This window comes from Anguilla anguilla, chromosome 18 (assembly GCF_013347855.1).
Source record: "Anguilla anguilla isolate fAngAng1 chromosome 18, fAngAng1.pri, whole genome shotgun sequence".
NCBI lineage: Eukaryota > Metazoa > Chordata > Actinopteri > Anguilliformes > Anguillidae > Anguilla > Anguilla anguilla.
In genome coordinates, this window is record NC_049218.1 from 6,320,690 (window position 1) to 6,336,702 (window position 16,013).

The 16,013-nt window shown below is 40.9% G+C and overlaps 2 protein-coding genes across 3 annotated transcripts in view; one reads left to right on the forward strand and one right to left on the reverse strand.

The window, feature by feature from the left end:
• The window catches only part of LOC118217801 (calcium/calmodulin-dependent protein kinase type II subunit gamma), an 84,660-nt gene extending 81,796 nt beyond the window's left edge, over nt 1-2,864 (forward strand). For both annotated transcript variants that reach the window (XM_035399852.1, XM_035399827.1), the window contains one exon: nt 1,907-2,864. The gene's annotated coding sequence lies outside the window, so the exon portion shown is untranslated. The remainder of the gene's footprint in view (nt 1-1,906) is intronic.
• A 10,161-nt stretch (nt 2,865-13,025) lies between these two features.
• The window catches only part of ndst2a (N-deacetylase/N-sulfotransferase (heparan glucosaminyl) 2a), a 38,964-nt gene continuing 35,976 nt past the window's right edge, over nt 13,026-16,013 (reverse strand). The window contains exons 11-14 of the mRNA XM_035400748.1: nt 15,606-15,776; nt 14,125-14,234; nt 13,823-13,925; nt 13,026-13,425 (exon numbers count right to left, since the gene is read on the reverse strand). Of these exons, the coding sequence (XP_035256639.1) occupies nt 13,300-13,425; nt 13,823-13,925; nt 14,125-14,234; nt 15,606-15,776 (510 nt within the window). The 3' untranslated portion in view covers nt 13,026-13,299. The remainder of the gene's footprint in view (nt 13,426-13,822; nt 13,926-14,124; nt 14,235-15,605; nt 15,777-16,013) is intronic.

Sequence of the window (16,013 nt, forward strand, 5' to 3'; positions counted from 1 at the left end):
CTGGCCCTGACCCCGCCCCCTGACCCTGGCCCCTCCCCCTAGCCCCGCCCCCCGCCTTTGCTCCTCCCCACTGGTCCACACAACCCTGAAGCTGCAGAACGTCGGCGCCGTCAGCGTCCCAACATTTAGAGAGCCGACCTCCACCAGCGCTTGCTGTAATGGGGGTCGTGACCTTTCGTGACCTTTCTCCCCCGGGCTTTCTAAACACTACTGACTGACTGACCGGCTTCCATCACATCCTCAACTTCCCCCAAACTGTAACCCTTCGCCCCCCCCCCCCAAAATCGGGAAGTCAGAGTAGGCGTACATTTTGACCCTAAACCTCCTGGGTGAAACCACAAAACAGCTTGTGCCCAAAACTGTAATTCGTAGAGTAACTAAGTTCACCCCAAACCTGGAACAGGACAAGACCGTTTTTAAAGAAGGCCTGAGCTGTTTTGCACACATGTGACTTAAAGCTGTTATGTTCACTCTCGGTTGAACCTTCTGCAACTTCAGGTTGGTTCCCCCCTGACCCTGACCCTTCCCTTCCCCCCCCAACACAGGGCCACAGACATCATCACTGTCCGTCCAGCTTGTCCATTGGCCCCGCCCCACCCTCACCCTCAGTCCCTTTTGAGCCCAAGTCCTGGGACTGCTCATCCGCTGTACCTCTCTTCCAATGCCGGCCTGCGCGGCCTGGGGGGCCGAGGGGCGGGGGTGCTTGCCCTGTCCCGCCCCGTCCCGGCCCGCGCCGGGCACAGCAAGGGGGAACGCCGATCGCGGGGTGCGGTGGAGGCGGGGGGGAACAGGGGCAGGTGGTGTCTAAGCCTGAGAGCTCTGCCAGAGGCAATCAGAGGTGTGGTTTCATGGTCGTCATGGTTTCCTTTATTAATGTTCTTACTGTTGGTATTCGTAGTGCTGGTATTATTATGGATAATCTTATGAGTAATGTCCTTATTTGAAATGTAAATACTTTTGAGGGGGACAGGTGAAAGGGGAAGGGTTTGGAGCTCTGGCCTGAAGAGTCGGGCCACTGTGTGGAGCGGGACGGAGCTGTGCTTTCTGCCCCGTCCCATACACACACACACACACACACACACACGCACACACACGAACACACATGCACACACGCACACACACACACACACACACACACGCACACACACACACGCACACACACACATACCGGCACACACACACACACACACGCACACACACACATATACAAACGGACACATACTGGCACACATACATATAAACACACACACACACACATACACACACACACACACACGTTTACTGTTTGCTTGTACTGAAAAGTTACATCCAGCAGAACACACATGCATGCACACCCGTCAGTGGCAGAAATCCAGGCTCAGGATTCTGCTCCATGATGGAGGTGTACCTTCCAGGCTGAGCCACCAGGGGGAGCTCTTGCCTGTTTTTTTTAATTTTATTTTTTTGCCTTGCAGAGATTTTCTGTTAGGATAACCTCCCTGCAGCTGTCTTAGGGGAGGGAACACAGGGCACGTTGGCACATTCAAACAGGCACCACACACACGCACGCACACGCACGCACGCACACACGCACGCACACACACGTGCACACACACAGCTCCCTTTAAAACATATCCCTGTGTTCATGGCAGCAAAACATTGGAACACTCTTGTTTTCACTGTGTTGAGTAGACAGTGTGTGTGTGTGTGTGTGTGTGTGAATCGTAATGTTGGGGGGTTTTGGGCTCTGCGGTACAGTGCCCAGGGGTTTTCCGCCCCCACACCCCCCCCTCCCTAAACTGTGTAACCATGTTCCATCGCACATCCGTGAGGCGGGGGGCGTCATCTGCCTAGCTGGCCTGAGGTCACTGGCACGAGGATAACACAGGTCTGCTTTTTTTTTTGCTTTTTTTTTTTTTTTTTTAAGAAAGAAGAAGAAAATGGGGGGAAGATTGATGGCGCCTCTCCTTTCCGCACCGTGCGTGTACCCCACACCATACTGTGTAAACACACGTTTTGGCTGTGCAACATATCAGCACCATTAACACTGTGTCACCTCCTTCATGAAGCTTTGTACTATACTCTGTGATGTTCTGTTTTCTTTTTTTTTTCTTTTTTTTTTTTTTTTTAAAGTAGTTGATTGACTTGCGCTGTGGGCATCGGCTGTCTCGCCTGACCAAGCTAGATTTCATGCGTGTGTGCGCAGCCAAGGATCGTTCATGTGGAAGATTACAAAGCTACAATGCAGTTTTTACTTCAAGTGGGGAAAAAAATGGCAAAAATAAAAAAACTAAAGTGAAGAGAAGCGAGACACTAACTGATAAAATAATAGTCACACCTTTGATGGTACCTAACCGTACTTAAGGGGTAGGATGAAACAGGATAACATTGACTTACAAATACTGATATCGAAATGATTAATTCTTAAAAAGCCACAGTTTAACAAGAAAACTATATATGCAGTTTTACAAGAGGAAGAAATATGCATGTCTACTTTCTGGTAAATATTTTTCACTGTCTGTGTTTACTTGATTAAAAAAAAAAAAAAAATCTATGTTAGTTGCATCTTTGAGGTCAATGAAAACTGCTCCGTCTCAAATATAAGTGATGTATCACATTTTAAAAAAGGAAAAAAAAGAAAAGCCTTAGCTTGGTATGTTCCCCTCCTTATTAGTAAATTTATTGCATTGTAACCGTATATTATGGGGCTACATATGAATATACTCTGAGTTTTAAATTGGATGCTGGATTTTGCATGATCATACGACTAATAAACCATGAATTTAAAACAATCAAGTGTTCGTTTTAATGTTAGTAGGTCTTCATCATAGCTTTGTTATTGAAACTTGATCTGGAAGTATTTAATAAAAATAACATTTCAGTGGTGTCAGTCTGTCCCCTCTCTCTCTCTCTATTGAAAAACAGAGCTCTGTGTGTGATTTTATTTTTTAACTACACCCTACACTTGCAATGCCACCTGTCCCATGACTTTACAATATCTACCTTTCCGTTAGGGTGTAGTACCAGAGCTGGCTCCTGGCATAAAAACATATATTATACAGGTGTTTAGGGCCACAGTGCTCCCCGGGGCCACACAGTAGCTGTTAAACAGTGGGTGTGATTTGAGCACTTTGGGGCCACAACAAAATTCTTTCTTTTGGGCCAGAAAAACACTAGGGCTGGCTCTCTGCATCACAGCCTTTTTATTGAATTGCACTTTGCAAGAAAAGATGATACGATGTGACAAGCCTAAAGTAACCTCCACAAAGACGACTTAATCATGTGCTCTGGAAAGTGCGGTTTTATTATTAATGTAGCTACTGTATGCTGTGAAGGTAGCCTGTGTCTTCTGTGTGGTTTCATACTGACAATTCAGCGCTTCACCCTAAACCCTAACCATAACCCCTTAAAACTAACCCTGTGGTAAAGCTTCCTATTTGGTATTGAATATTTAAAAGATCAATTCCAAAACATTTAAAGGGTTCCTTAAGGACCGTCATAAAACTACAATAATTTGTGATAACGTTCATGAGAAATGTTTGTCGATGAGGTCCAATCCATATGGCTTGCAGATCCAAAACCCAAGTGTATTATATCATACATGTTATTTTTTTAAAATAATGTCCATCAAATATTAAGAATTTTTTCATTTTTCACTTTTTAGGTAAGAGAGACCACAGAGTCATTTGTATTGTGCTGTTTTTCCAGTGAAATAGACTTTTCATCATGAAAAACATTTTCATTCATTTATTTCTTTATGAATATTGAATAAACACTATTTACCATCCATCTGAATAAAAAAAGCAGATATTTAGACTATTATTCTTATATTCTTTCACTTTTTGGATGTTAGCCTGTCTTATTGCAGTATATGTGGGTTCGGGTTGAAGTCACAGTGTCATTGGTTGAATGGGAATTGTGTTATTACACGGGACAAATTGGCTGCAATCATGCTGTAGTGTGTATGTTCTACTGTTCACTATTAAATGTTTTTGGAATCAAGTGTGGCTTTCTGGGCTTGGCTGCAACACATGCATTTTTCTGAATTTCCACTGAAACCAATTCTTCACCAGAAATACCTCAAAATACAATTTTATTGACTTATTTCAATGTGCGTGTTGAATTGACATGAATTTCCATCTGTCTGAATGAAAAGTGGCATATTTAGAATTTCAAGTGAAATACATTTTTCATCATAAAAAGCCTTGAAATACATTTCCAATCATTTCACCATGAATGTTGAATGAATATGAGTTCCCATCCATCTGAATAAAAATCACATATTTATGATTTTTTCCATTTTTGGATGAAAGGACATCATCTTTTGTAGTTTTCTGTTTTTCAGTGATACAGATTTTTCATATTACATTTTTTCAAAAATGTTTTCATTATTTAACCATGGATAAATATGCTATATTGTACATCTCAATAATGAAATCACATTTAGGATTTTAATTTTAATTCACTTTTTGGAGGTAAGTCTGTAGACTTCTATATTAATTTTCTGGTGATATTGTTCTTGAAAACCATTTCCACTCAATTATTTCAATTATTTAAATATGATTTCCCATCCATCTGAAAAATTAAAATTGACATATTTAGGACTTTTCTAAGTTTTTCCATTTTTGCATTAGAGTATATTTTGTATTTTGTAGTTTTACCAGTGAAATTGACTTGTCACAGTTCAATTTATTTCAGCATAGATGTTCAATGAATGTGTTGTCCTGTCCATCTGTTTGTCCGTTTTCATTATTGTAATTTGTATGTAATTTGCTAATTTTCTCCTGAAATCAAATATTTATGATACGTCTTCAATTAGAATTTCATTCATTTATTTCACCAATCATTATTTCCCATCATTCCCAACACTGAATGCAAAAATCACATATTTAGAATTTTAGATCTGTTTTCACATTTTGGACATAAGACTATAGTCTCATGTATTTTGGTGATTTTCCACTGAAAATAATTATTCACCATAAATGCCTCCAAACTGCTTTTTATTTATTTATTTCGCCATGGGTATTGAATAAACAGAATTCCTTGTCATTCTGAATGCGAAAATTACATATTTAGAATTTTTTATGTTTTTCCACGTTTTGGATATAAGACCATAGTCTTATGTATTTTGCTGATTTTCCGCTGAAAACTATTAATTGCTATAAATGCCTCCAAACATTGTTCTGTTCATTTCTTTCACCAGGGGTGTTGAATAAACATGATTTCCCTTCATTCTGAATGCAAATATTACATATTTAGAATTTCTGAAGTTTTTCCACATTTTGGACATAAGACTATAGTCTTATGTATTTTGCTGATTTTCCACTGAAAACTATTAGGCACTATAAATGCCTCCAAACATTTTTCTGTTCATTTCTTTCATCAGGGGTGTTGAATAAACATGATTTCCCTTCATTCTGAATGCAAATATTACATATTTAGAATTTTTGAAGTTTTTCCACGTTTTGGACATAAGACTATAGTCTTATGTATTTTGCTGATTTTCCACTGAAAACTATTAGGCACTATGAATGCCTCCAAACATTTTTCTGTTCATTTCTTTCATCAGAGGTGTTGAATAAACATGATTTCCCTTCATTCTGAATGCAAATATTACATATTTAGAATTTTTGGAGTTTTTTCACATTTTGGATATAAGACTATAGTCTTATGTATTTTGCTGATTTTCCGCTGAAAACTATTAATTGCTATAAATGCCTCCAAACATTGTTCTGTTCATTTCTTTCACCAGGGGTGTTGAATAAACATGATTTCCCTTCATTCTGAATGCAAATATTACATATTTAGAATTTCTGAAGTTTTTCCACGTTTTGGACATAAGACTATAGTCTTATGTATTTTGCTGATTTTCCACTGAAAACTATTAGGCACTATAAATGCCTCCAAACATTTTTCTGTTCATTTCTTTCACCAGGGGTGTTGAATAAACATGATTTCCCTTCATTCTGAATGCAAATATTACATATTTAGAATTTTTGGAGTTTTTTCACATTTTGGATATAAGACCATAGTCTTATGTATTTTGCTGATTTTCCGCTGAAAACTATTAATTGCTATAAATGCCTCCAAACATTGTTCTGTTCATTTCTTTCACCAGGGGTGTTGAATAAACATGATTTCCCTTCATTCTGAATGCAAATATTACATATTTAGAATTTCTGAAGTTTTTCCACGTTTTGGACATAAGACTATAGTCTCATGTATTTTGCTGATTTTCCACTGAAATCAATTATTCACCATAAATGCCTCCAAACTGCTTTTTATTTATTTATTTCGCCATGGGTATTGAATAAACAGAATTCCTTGTCATTCTGAATGCAAAAATTACATATTTAGAATTTTTTATGTTTTTTCACATTTTGGACATAAGACTATAGTCTTATGTATTTTGCTGATTTTCCACTGAAATCAATTATTATCCATAAATGCCTCCAAACTGCTTTTTATTCATTTATTTCGCCATGGGTATTGAATAAACAGAATTCCTTGTCATTCTGAATGCAAAAATCACATATTTAGAATTTTTGGAGTTTTTTCACATTTTGGACATAAGACTATAGTCTTATGTATTTTGCTGATTTTCCACTGAAAACTATTAGGCACTATAAATGCCTCCAAACATTTTTCTGTTCATTTCTTTCACCAGGGGTGTTGAATAAACATGATTTCCCTTCATTCTGAATGCAAATATTACATATTTAGAATTTATGAAGTTTGTCCACGTTTTGGACATAAGATTACAGTCTTGTGTATTTTGCTGATTTTCCACTGAAAACAATTAATTGCTATAAATGCCTCCAAACAGTTTTCTGTTCATTTCTTTCACCAGGGGTGTTGAATAAACATGATTTCCCTTCATTCTGAATGCAAATATTACATATTTAGAATTTCTGAAGTTTTTCCACGTTTTGGATATAAGACTATAGTCTTATGTATTCTGCTGATTTTCCACTGAAAACTATTAGGCACTATAAATGCCTCCAAACATTTTTCTGTTCATTTCTTTCACCAGGGGTGTTGAATAAACATGATTTCCCTTCATTCTGAATGCAAATATTACATATTTAGAATTTTTGAAGTTTTTTCACGTTTTGGATATAAGACTATAGTCTTATGTATTTTGCTGATTTTCCGCTGAAAACTATTAATTGCTATAAATGCCTCCAAACATTGTTCTGTTCATTTCTTTCACCAGGGGTGTTGAATAAACATGATTTCCCTTCATTCTGAATGCAAATATTACATATTTAGAATTTCTGAAGTTTTTCCACGTTTTGGACATAAGACTATAGTCTTATGTATTTTGCTGATTTTCCACTGAAAACTATTAGGCACTATAAATGCCTCCAAACATTTTTCTGTTCATTTCTTTCACCAGGGGTGTTGAATAAACATGATTTCCCTTCATTCTGAATGCAAATATTACATATTTAGAATTTTTGAAGTTTGTCCACGTTTTGGACATAAGACTATAGTCTTATGTATTTTGCTGATTTTCCACTGAAAACAATTAATTGCTATAAATGCCTCCAAACAGTTTTCTGTTCATTTCTTTCACCAGGGGTGTTGAATAAACATGATTTCCCTTCATTCTGAATGCAAATATTACATATTTAGAATTTCTGAAGTTTTTCCACGTTTTGGACATAAGACTATAGTCTTATGTATTTTGCTGATTTTCCACTGAAAACTATTAATTGCTATAAATGCCTCCAAACATTGTTCTGTTCATTTCTTTCACCAGGGGTGTTGAATAAACATGATTTCCCTTCATTCTGAATGCAAATATTACATATTTAGAATTTCTGAAGTTTTTCCACGTTTTGGACATAAGACTATAGTCTTATGTATTTTGCTGATTTTCCACTGAAAACTATTAGGCACTATAAATGCCTCCAAACATTTTTCTGTTCATTTCTTTCACCAGGGGTGTTGAATAAACATGATTTCCCTTCATTCTGAATGCAAATATTACATATTTAGAATTTCTGAAGTTTTTCCACGTTTTGGACATAAGACTATAGTCTTATGTATTTTGCTGATTTTCCGCTGAAAACTATTAATTGCTATAAATGCCTCCAAACATTGTTCTGTTCATTTCTTTCACCAGGGGTGTTGAATAAACATGATTTCCCTTCATTCTGAATGCAAATATTACATATTTAGAATTTCTGAAGTTTTTCCACGTTTTGGACATAAGACTATAGTCTTATGTATTTTGCTGATTTTCCACTGAAAACTATTAGGCACTATAAATGCCTCCAAACATTTTTCTGTTCATTTCTTTCACCAGGGGTGTTGAATAAACATGATTTCCCTTCATTCTGAATGCAAATATTACATATTTAGAATTTTTGAAGTTTGTCCACGTTTTGGACATAAGACTATAGTCTTATGTATTTTGCTGATTTTCCACTGAAAACAATTAATTGCTATAAATGCCTCCAAACAGTTTTCTGTTCATTTCTTTCACCAGGGGTGTTGAATAAACATGATTTCCCTTCATTCTGAATGCAAATATTACATATTTAGAATTTCTGAAGTTTTTCCACGTTTTGGATATAAGACTATAGTCTTATGTATTTTGCTGATTTTCCACTGAAAACTATTAATTGCTATAAATGCCTCCAAACATTTTTCTGTTCATTTCTTTCACCAGGGGTGTTGAATAAACATGATTTCCCTTCATTCTGAATGCAAATATTACATATTTAGAATTTCTGAAGTTTTTCCACGTTTTGGACATAAGACTATAGTCTTATGTATTTTGCTGATTTTCCACTGAAAACAATTAATTGCTATAAATGCCTCCAAACATTTTTCTGTTCATTTCTTTCACCAGGGGTGTTGAATAAACATGCTTTCCCTTCATTCTGAATGCAAATATTACATATTTAGAATTTCTGAAGTTTTTCCACGTTTTGGACATAAGACTATAGTCTTATGTATTTTGCTGATTTTCCACTGAAAACTATTAGGCACTATAAATGCCTCCAAACATTTTTCTGTTCATTTCTTTCATCAGGGGTGTTGAATAAACATGATTTCCCTTCATTCTGAATGCAAATATTACATATTTAGAATTTTTGAAGTTTTTTCACGTTTTGGACATAAGACTATAGTCTTATGTATTTTGCTGATTTTCCACTGAAATCAATTATTCACCATAAATGCCTCCAAACTGCTTTTTATTTATTTATTTCGCCATGGGTATTGAATAAACAGAATTCCTTGTCATTCTGAATGCAAAAATTACATATTTAGAATTTTTTATGTTTTTTCACATTTTGGACATAAGACTATAGTCTTATGTATTTTGCTGATTTTCCACTGAAATCAATTATTCACCATAAATGCCTCCAAACTGCTTTTTATTTATTTATTTCGCCATGGGTATTGAATAAACAGAATTCCTTGTCATTCTGAATGCAAAAATTACATATTTAGAATTTTTTATGTTTTTTCACATTTTGGACATAAGACTATAGTCTTATGTATTTTGCTGATTTTCCACTGAAAACTATTAGGCACTATAAATGCCTCCAAACATTTTTCTGTTCATTTCTTTCACCAGGGGTGTTGAATAAACATGATTTCCCTTCATTCTGAATGCAAATATTACATATTTAGAATTTTTGAAGTTTGTCCACGTTTTGGACATAAGACTATAGTCTTATGTATTTTGCTGATTTTCCACTGAAAACTATTAGGCACTATAAATGCCTCCAAACATTTTTCTGTTCATTTCTTTCATCAGGGGTGTTGAATAAACACGATTTCCCTTCATTCTGAATGCAAATATTACATATTTAGAATTTTTGAAGTTTTTCCACGTTTTGGACATAAGATTACAGTCTTGTGTATTTTGCTGATTTTCCACTGAAAACAATTAATTGCTATCAATGCCTCCAAACAGTTTTCTGTTCATTTCTTTCACCAGGGGTGTTGAATAAACATGATTTCCCTTCATTCTGAATGCAAATATTACATATTTAGAATTTCTGAAGTTTTTCCACGTTTTGGATATAAGACTATAGTCTTACGTATTTTGCTGATTTTCCACTGAAAACTATTAGGCACTATAAATGCCTCCAAACATTTTTCTGTTCATTTCTTTCACCAGGGGTGTTGAATAAACATGATTTCCCTTCATTCTGAATGCAAATATTACATATTTAGAATTTATGAAGTTTGTCCACGTTTTGGACATAAGACTATAGTCTTATGTATTTTGCTGATTTTCCACTGAAACATATTTCTCATCATAAATGTCTTCAACCTCATTATTATTTTTTTATTATTTCATCGTGGGTAAGAAATTAAGATGATTTCCTATTTATCTGAATGAAAAAAATGATGTAAGTGACAAAAGTATTTTTTTATTTTGCTGACTTTCATTGACTGAAACCAATAACTCACCAAAAATATCTTCAATCACATCATTCGATTATTTCACCATGGGTGTTAAACATAATTCATTTGGCTGAATTTTATAATTTTATAATACCATAAACCGTAAGCCATAGATCCGCCGCCAGCACGTTTCACAGATGATGGAGATGCTTCGGGTCTTCGGTAGTTCCATTTGGCCTCCACACTTTGCCCTCTCCATCACCCTGAAACAAGTGAATCTTGTTCTCATCTATCTGCAAGACCTTTTCCCGTAACTCTGCGTGCTCTTTTAGGTACTTGGCAAACTATAATCTGGCCATTCCATTTTTGGAGCTATTGGTTTTCATCCTGCAGTGTAGCCTCCGTAGTTCTGTTCCTGAAAAGATAAAGGTATGAAGTGGCTATGCAATGCATGCTCAGATGTCAAAACGACTCATATTTTGTTTATTAGGGCAATTATATTCTTCAGCGCACATTATCTAGCTGTGCTAACATAATTTTAAAGGCAGGATGGGTATTTATTAAGTCGTCTTGCCTCTAGGCCGTGCTTTTGCCACCAGTCAAGGTCTTGGGGTAATTAAATACTTCAAAGGCACTGCAATCGAGGTCAAGTCTCTTGTTAGCTGTTGGGCTCTGTGATTAATGAACAAGATCTGTCTATTTAACATTTTTTTCCGCAGCGATTTATCCGGTGGTGGGGGTACCGTTTGGGATGCTGCTCTGCCTCTCTCTGCATGCTGTATGCACACAGCATGCAAACGTATTTTTACTCTTTTTAACATATTTTTTATTAAAAATTCACAGCAACGGCAGTGCAGAAGATTCCCCATTGAAGACTTCTGTCCCCCAAAACCCTCAGTACAAAGCCATTACCAGGTGGATTCTAGATGCATTACAAAATAGCAATGTTTGTGTAACACATAACTTCCGAGTTTCACCAGAAGTATATTACGTTGTCCGCATAGCGACCTTTTGTGGTGACACGTTATCACCGTGTGTAGTCTACGGTACTGCAGTTGTGCGTTTCCTGCTTGGTCAAAGTGCATTATGGGATACCTGAATCCACGGAACATCCAGGTTGGCATCTTCCGGAAGATCATGCGCTGACACTCTTTTCATCCTGCTGTATGAATGGATGCAAATGTAAAATGTTGTGTAAAAAAACGTGTAAGTCGCTCTGGATAAGAGCGTCCACTAAATGGCTGTAATGTAAAAGGCAAACCTTGCCTGGGCTTCTCCCATAAATGACCCGCAGTCAGTGTGACCTCAGTGTTAGAGGGAATGAGGATTTAAATTGCAATGACTGGGATAATGAGTGTATGCAAGAGCGGATTACACATTCACCACCAGAAAAACTTCACACATCTGTGTCAGCTTCACGCAGAGCACATGCCAAACATACTCCAGCAGACACCTAATGGACCAACTGTAAATGGACTGTGGAAACCTAAGACACTCCAGAATATCTCGATGGTTAATAGGATTCCATTTCCTGCGGTAGTGAGAGAGCCATTCTGACATCACACCCCGATGATGTCACCCTTCAGCTCCGTACGCCTCGGCTCCTAGTGGGGGGGAAAAAAACCAAAAAAAACAAGAGCTCACAGCACTTTGACCTTCCTATGCTTTTATTAGCGACCATACTGTGTTGGTAATGTTCCGTTTTCTTCCTCCTTAGCTTTAAGACAGTCTTTACAAAATAAACAAAAAACCAAGACAGCAGCTCCTCTCCTCCCCCCCCCCCCTCCCCCCCCGACCCCCAGCAGCTCAGCTCATCTGTCTGGAGAGTGGAGAGCCCTGGTCTGCACTCTGTCAATGCAGCTCCTTAAGACCAAACAGCACACACCTGTACCTGAGTCCAGTAAGTCCAGGTACACATGTATACGCATTTGAGTGTGTGCGTGTGTGTGTGTATGTGTGTGGGTGTGTGTGTGTGTGTGCGGTGGGGGGGGGGGTTTGTGGTGTGTGTGTGTGTGTGTGTGTGTGAGTGTGTGTAGGGGTGTGTGTGTGTGTGTGTGTGTGCGGTGGGGGGGGGGGGGGGTTTGTGGTGTGTGTGTGTGTGTGAGTGTGTGTAGGGGGGGTTTGAAGTGTGTGTGCCTGTGGTGTGTGTGTGTCTGTGCGCAGTATGTATGCAAAAGTCCAGTACGTATCCTTGTTCTCTTGAGAGGGTGTCTGGCTCAGAGAGTGGCAGCAGGTAGATGTGTGCGTGTGTGCGCGCGTGCGCGTGTGTATCTGATAGTGGTGAGCGTATCCCACACTGGCCTGTACGCAGGGTCCTCTGTGAGGAGGAGAGGAGGACCTCACACACCGTGTGTAAACTCACACTCCGAGTCCCGCGCCCACCCCAGCCCCGCCCCGAAATATACAACGCTCCTTAAAAATGTACAACGCTTTACAATCAATTCTTCTGAAGAAATGACAGACACAGGGGCGTGGCCAAGCTGAAGGGCTCCAGTTCATCCTATCAACCGGGTTCATGTTTTGCATCTGGCCAAGCCCTGATTGGCCGGCATCACTTGGGGTGAATGGGGCGGACGGTGATGGGGGCGTGTTCAGGTACTGTCCAATCACGGTACTGGAAAATGTCCTGGAGAGTCCAGCCAATGGCAGATGGACAAAGCTGTCCATATTTATTTGGGGGGGTGGGGGGGGGAATTTACATTTTCAGTCTTTCTGAAAGCTCCACCAGCAAAGCCCTTTCATTACAAAACGCCCCCCCGCTCCCCCCCCCCCCATGAATCCATTTCCCATGAATCTTTGCTCTGACGGGATGAAGCACGTCTGGCTCCTCTGCAGCGGTTCGTGTCGGGCGGCGGGTGAGCCGCCCCAAAAACTCCCCGAGCCGACCCCCAAATTCCTCGCGCCCCCTGATGTGCGGTCCTGGTGCGGTCCTGGTCCGGTCCGCTCTCAGCTCCAGCTGGTGCTCTGTAGCTCCTCCCTCAGCCAGGTGGGCAGCGCCTGGCCCAGGCGGTTCAGCAGCTTCAGCAGCGCCATGTTGTGTTCGCGGTAGTACTCCGCCAGGAAGGCCCGCGCCTGAGGGGAGGGAAGCGCAAAATCAGCTGCGACCACGACCGCGACCGCGACCACGACCGTGCTCACGCTGAGAACCGCACGCGCAGACACCACGCACCTCAACCCTGCCACTGAGAGGAAATAAGTGTGAGATATGACTCCATTAATGCTAATGCTTAATGCCCATGCATTCGCTTTTGTGCCATGGTAAAGTGCTCAAAGCACTCACACAATGTATAGTGCCGTATACAAATTACAGCTATTAGATAAGCTGAATTGTAGCAGGCCCTGGGAAAATAAAACTTCATACAGTTGACGGCTCCTGTAATATAATGGGTTTTTATGATAAACATACGCAAATCACCGTATTTTATTGCTCATAATTATTATTAAAACGTGCGTAGTGGAGAGACCTTACCTCGGGCGTCATGTCCGGGTACTTCCTGCCTTTGCTCTTTCCCAAACACTTGGAACGTCCCCCTTCCTGCTTCTGGCACCAGAATCCTTTGCTCTCGTCAAACCTGCAACGGGACAGACCGTGAGTGTGTGTGAGCGATGGGAGTGTGTACATTAATATGAAGGAGTGGAAAGGAGGGAGTGAGTGTGTGGGAGAAAGGGAGGGACTGTTAGTCCTAGAATGAGAGGATTAGAACGTCCTGTGGAAGGAGAACGGAGGGACGGTGGAGCGTGGCGGGGGGGGGCAGTTGGGGGGGGACTCACGTCAGCGCCTGGGTGTAGTTAAAGATGGGCGTGACCCCCAGGAACCGCTGGACTCCCTCCATGACCAGCGCAGGGTTGGAGCGCAGCTGGGAACCGTCCACTATCAGCAGCTGGGGGGGGGGACAGGGGTCAGAGGTCAAGCTGGTATAGGTTCTCTCTGTGTGGTGTAGCAGTGGTACAGGCTCTCTCTGAGTGGTGTAGCAGTGGTATAGGCTCTGTGTGTGGTGTAGCAGTGGTACAGACTCTCTCTGTGTGATGTAGCAGTGGTATAGGCTCTCTCTCTGTGGTATAGGAGTGGTATAGTCTGTGTGTGTGGTGTAGCAGTGGTATAGGCTGTCTGTGTGGTGTAGCAGTGGTACAGGCTCTCTCTGTGTGGTGTAGCAGTGGTATAGGCTCTCTCTGTGTGGTGTAGCAGTGGTACAGACTCTCTGTGTGGTGTAGCAGTGGTACAGACTCTCTGTGTGATGTAGCAGTGGTATAGGCTCTCTCTCTGTGGTATAGGAGTGGTATAGCCTGTGTGTGTGGTGTAGCAGTGGTATAGGCTCTCTCTGTGTGGTGTAGCAGTGGTACAGGCTCTCTCTGTGTGGTGTAGCAATGGTATAGGCTCTCTGTGTGATGTAGCAGTGGTATAGGCTCTCTCTGTGTGGAGTAGCAGTGGTATAGGCTCTCTGTGTGGTGTAGCAGTGGTATAGGCTCTCTCTGTGTGGTGTAGCAGTGGTACAGACTCTCTGTGTGGTGTAGCAGTGGTACAGACTCTCTGTGTGATGTAGCAGTGGTATAGGCTCTCTCTCTGTGGTATAGGAGTGGTATAGCCTGTGTGTGTGGTGTAGCAGTGGTATAGGCTCTCTCTGTGTGGTGTAGCAGTGGTACAGGCTCTCTCTGTGTGGTGTAGCAATGGTATAGGCTCTCTGTGTGATGTAGCAGTGGTATAGGCTCTCTCTGTGTGGAGTAGCAGTGGTATAGGCTCTCTGTGTGGTGTAGCAGTGGTATAGGCTCTCTCTGTGTGGTGCAGCAGTGGTATAGGCTCTCTCTCTGTGTGGTGTAGCAGTGGTATAGGCTCTCTCTGTGTGGTGTAGCAGTGGTACAGGCTCTCTCTGTGTGGTGTAGCAGTGGTATAGGCTCTCTGTGTGATGTAGCAGTGGTATAGGCTCTCTGTGTGGAGTAGCAGTGGTATAGGCTCTCTGTGTGGTGTAGCAGTGGTATAGGCTCTCTCTGTGTGGTGTAGCAGTGGTATAGACTCTCTCTCTGTGTGGTGTAGCAGTGGTATAGGCTCTCTCTGTGTGGTGTAGCAGTGGTATAGGCTCTCTCTGTGTGGTGTAGCAGTGGTATAGGCTCTCTGTGTGGTGTAGCAGTGGTATAGGCTCTCTGTGTGGTGTAGCAGTGGTATAGGCTCTCTGTGTGGTGTAGCAGTGGTATAGGCTCTCTGTGTGGTGTAGCAGTGGTATAGGCTCTCTCTGTGTGGTGTAGCAGTGCTCCAGTACCTGGCTGGGCTGGTAGTGGCTGAGCCAGCGCTCCAGGTGTAGGGCGTAGGTCCCAGGGGACAGACAGCGGCGCTGCAGGGTGAGCAGCTCAGGGGAAGCCGACGGCCCCGCCGTCACCACCTGGTGGAAGGTGTGGTTAAGGGCGGCGGGGTCCTGGTGAGCTCGCTGGTGCTGGGGGTACATACACACACACACAATGCGTGCACACACATGCACAAACACGCACATACGCACGCACGCACAGACACACACAGTGTTATAGGGAATCCCAAACTCAACCATATTTTGTTACACATTTATGCAAAAGTGTACAACTAATACAGATATGAATAGTTAAACCAATACCTTTTTAAAAAAACCTACACTGCCACAGCTACGTACTTACATACAAGAACCAACCAGTCCAAC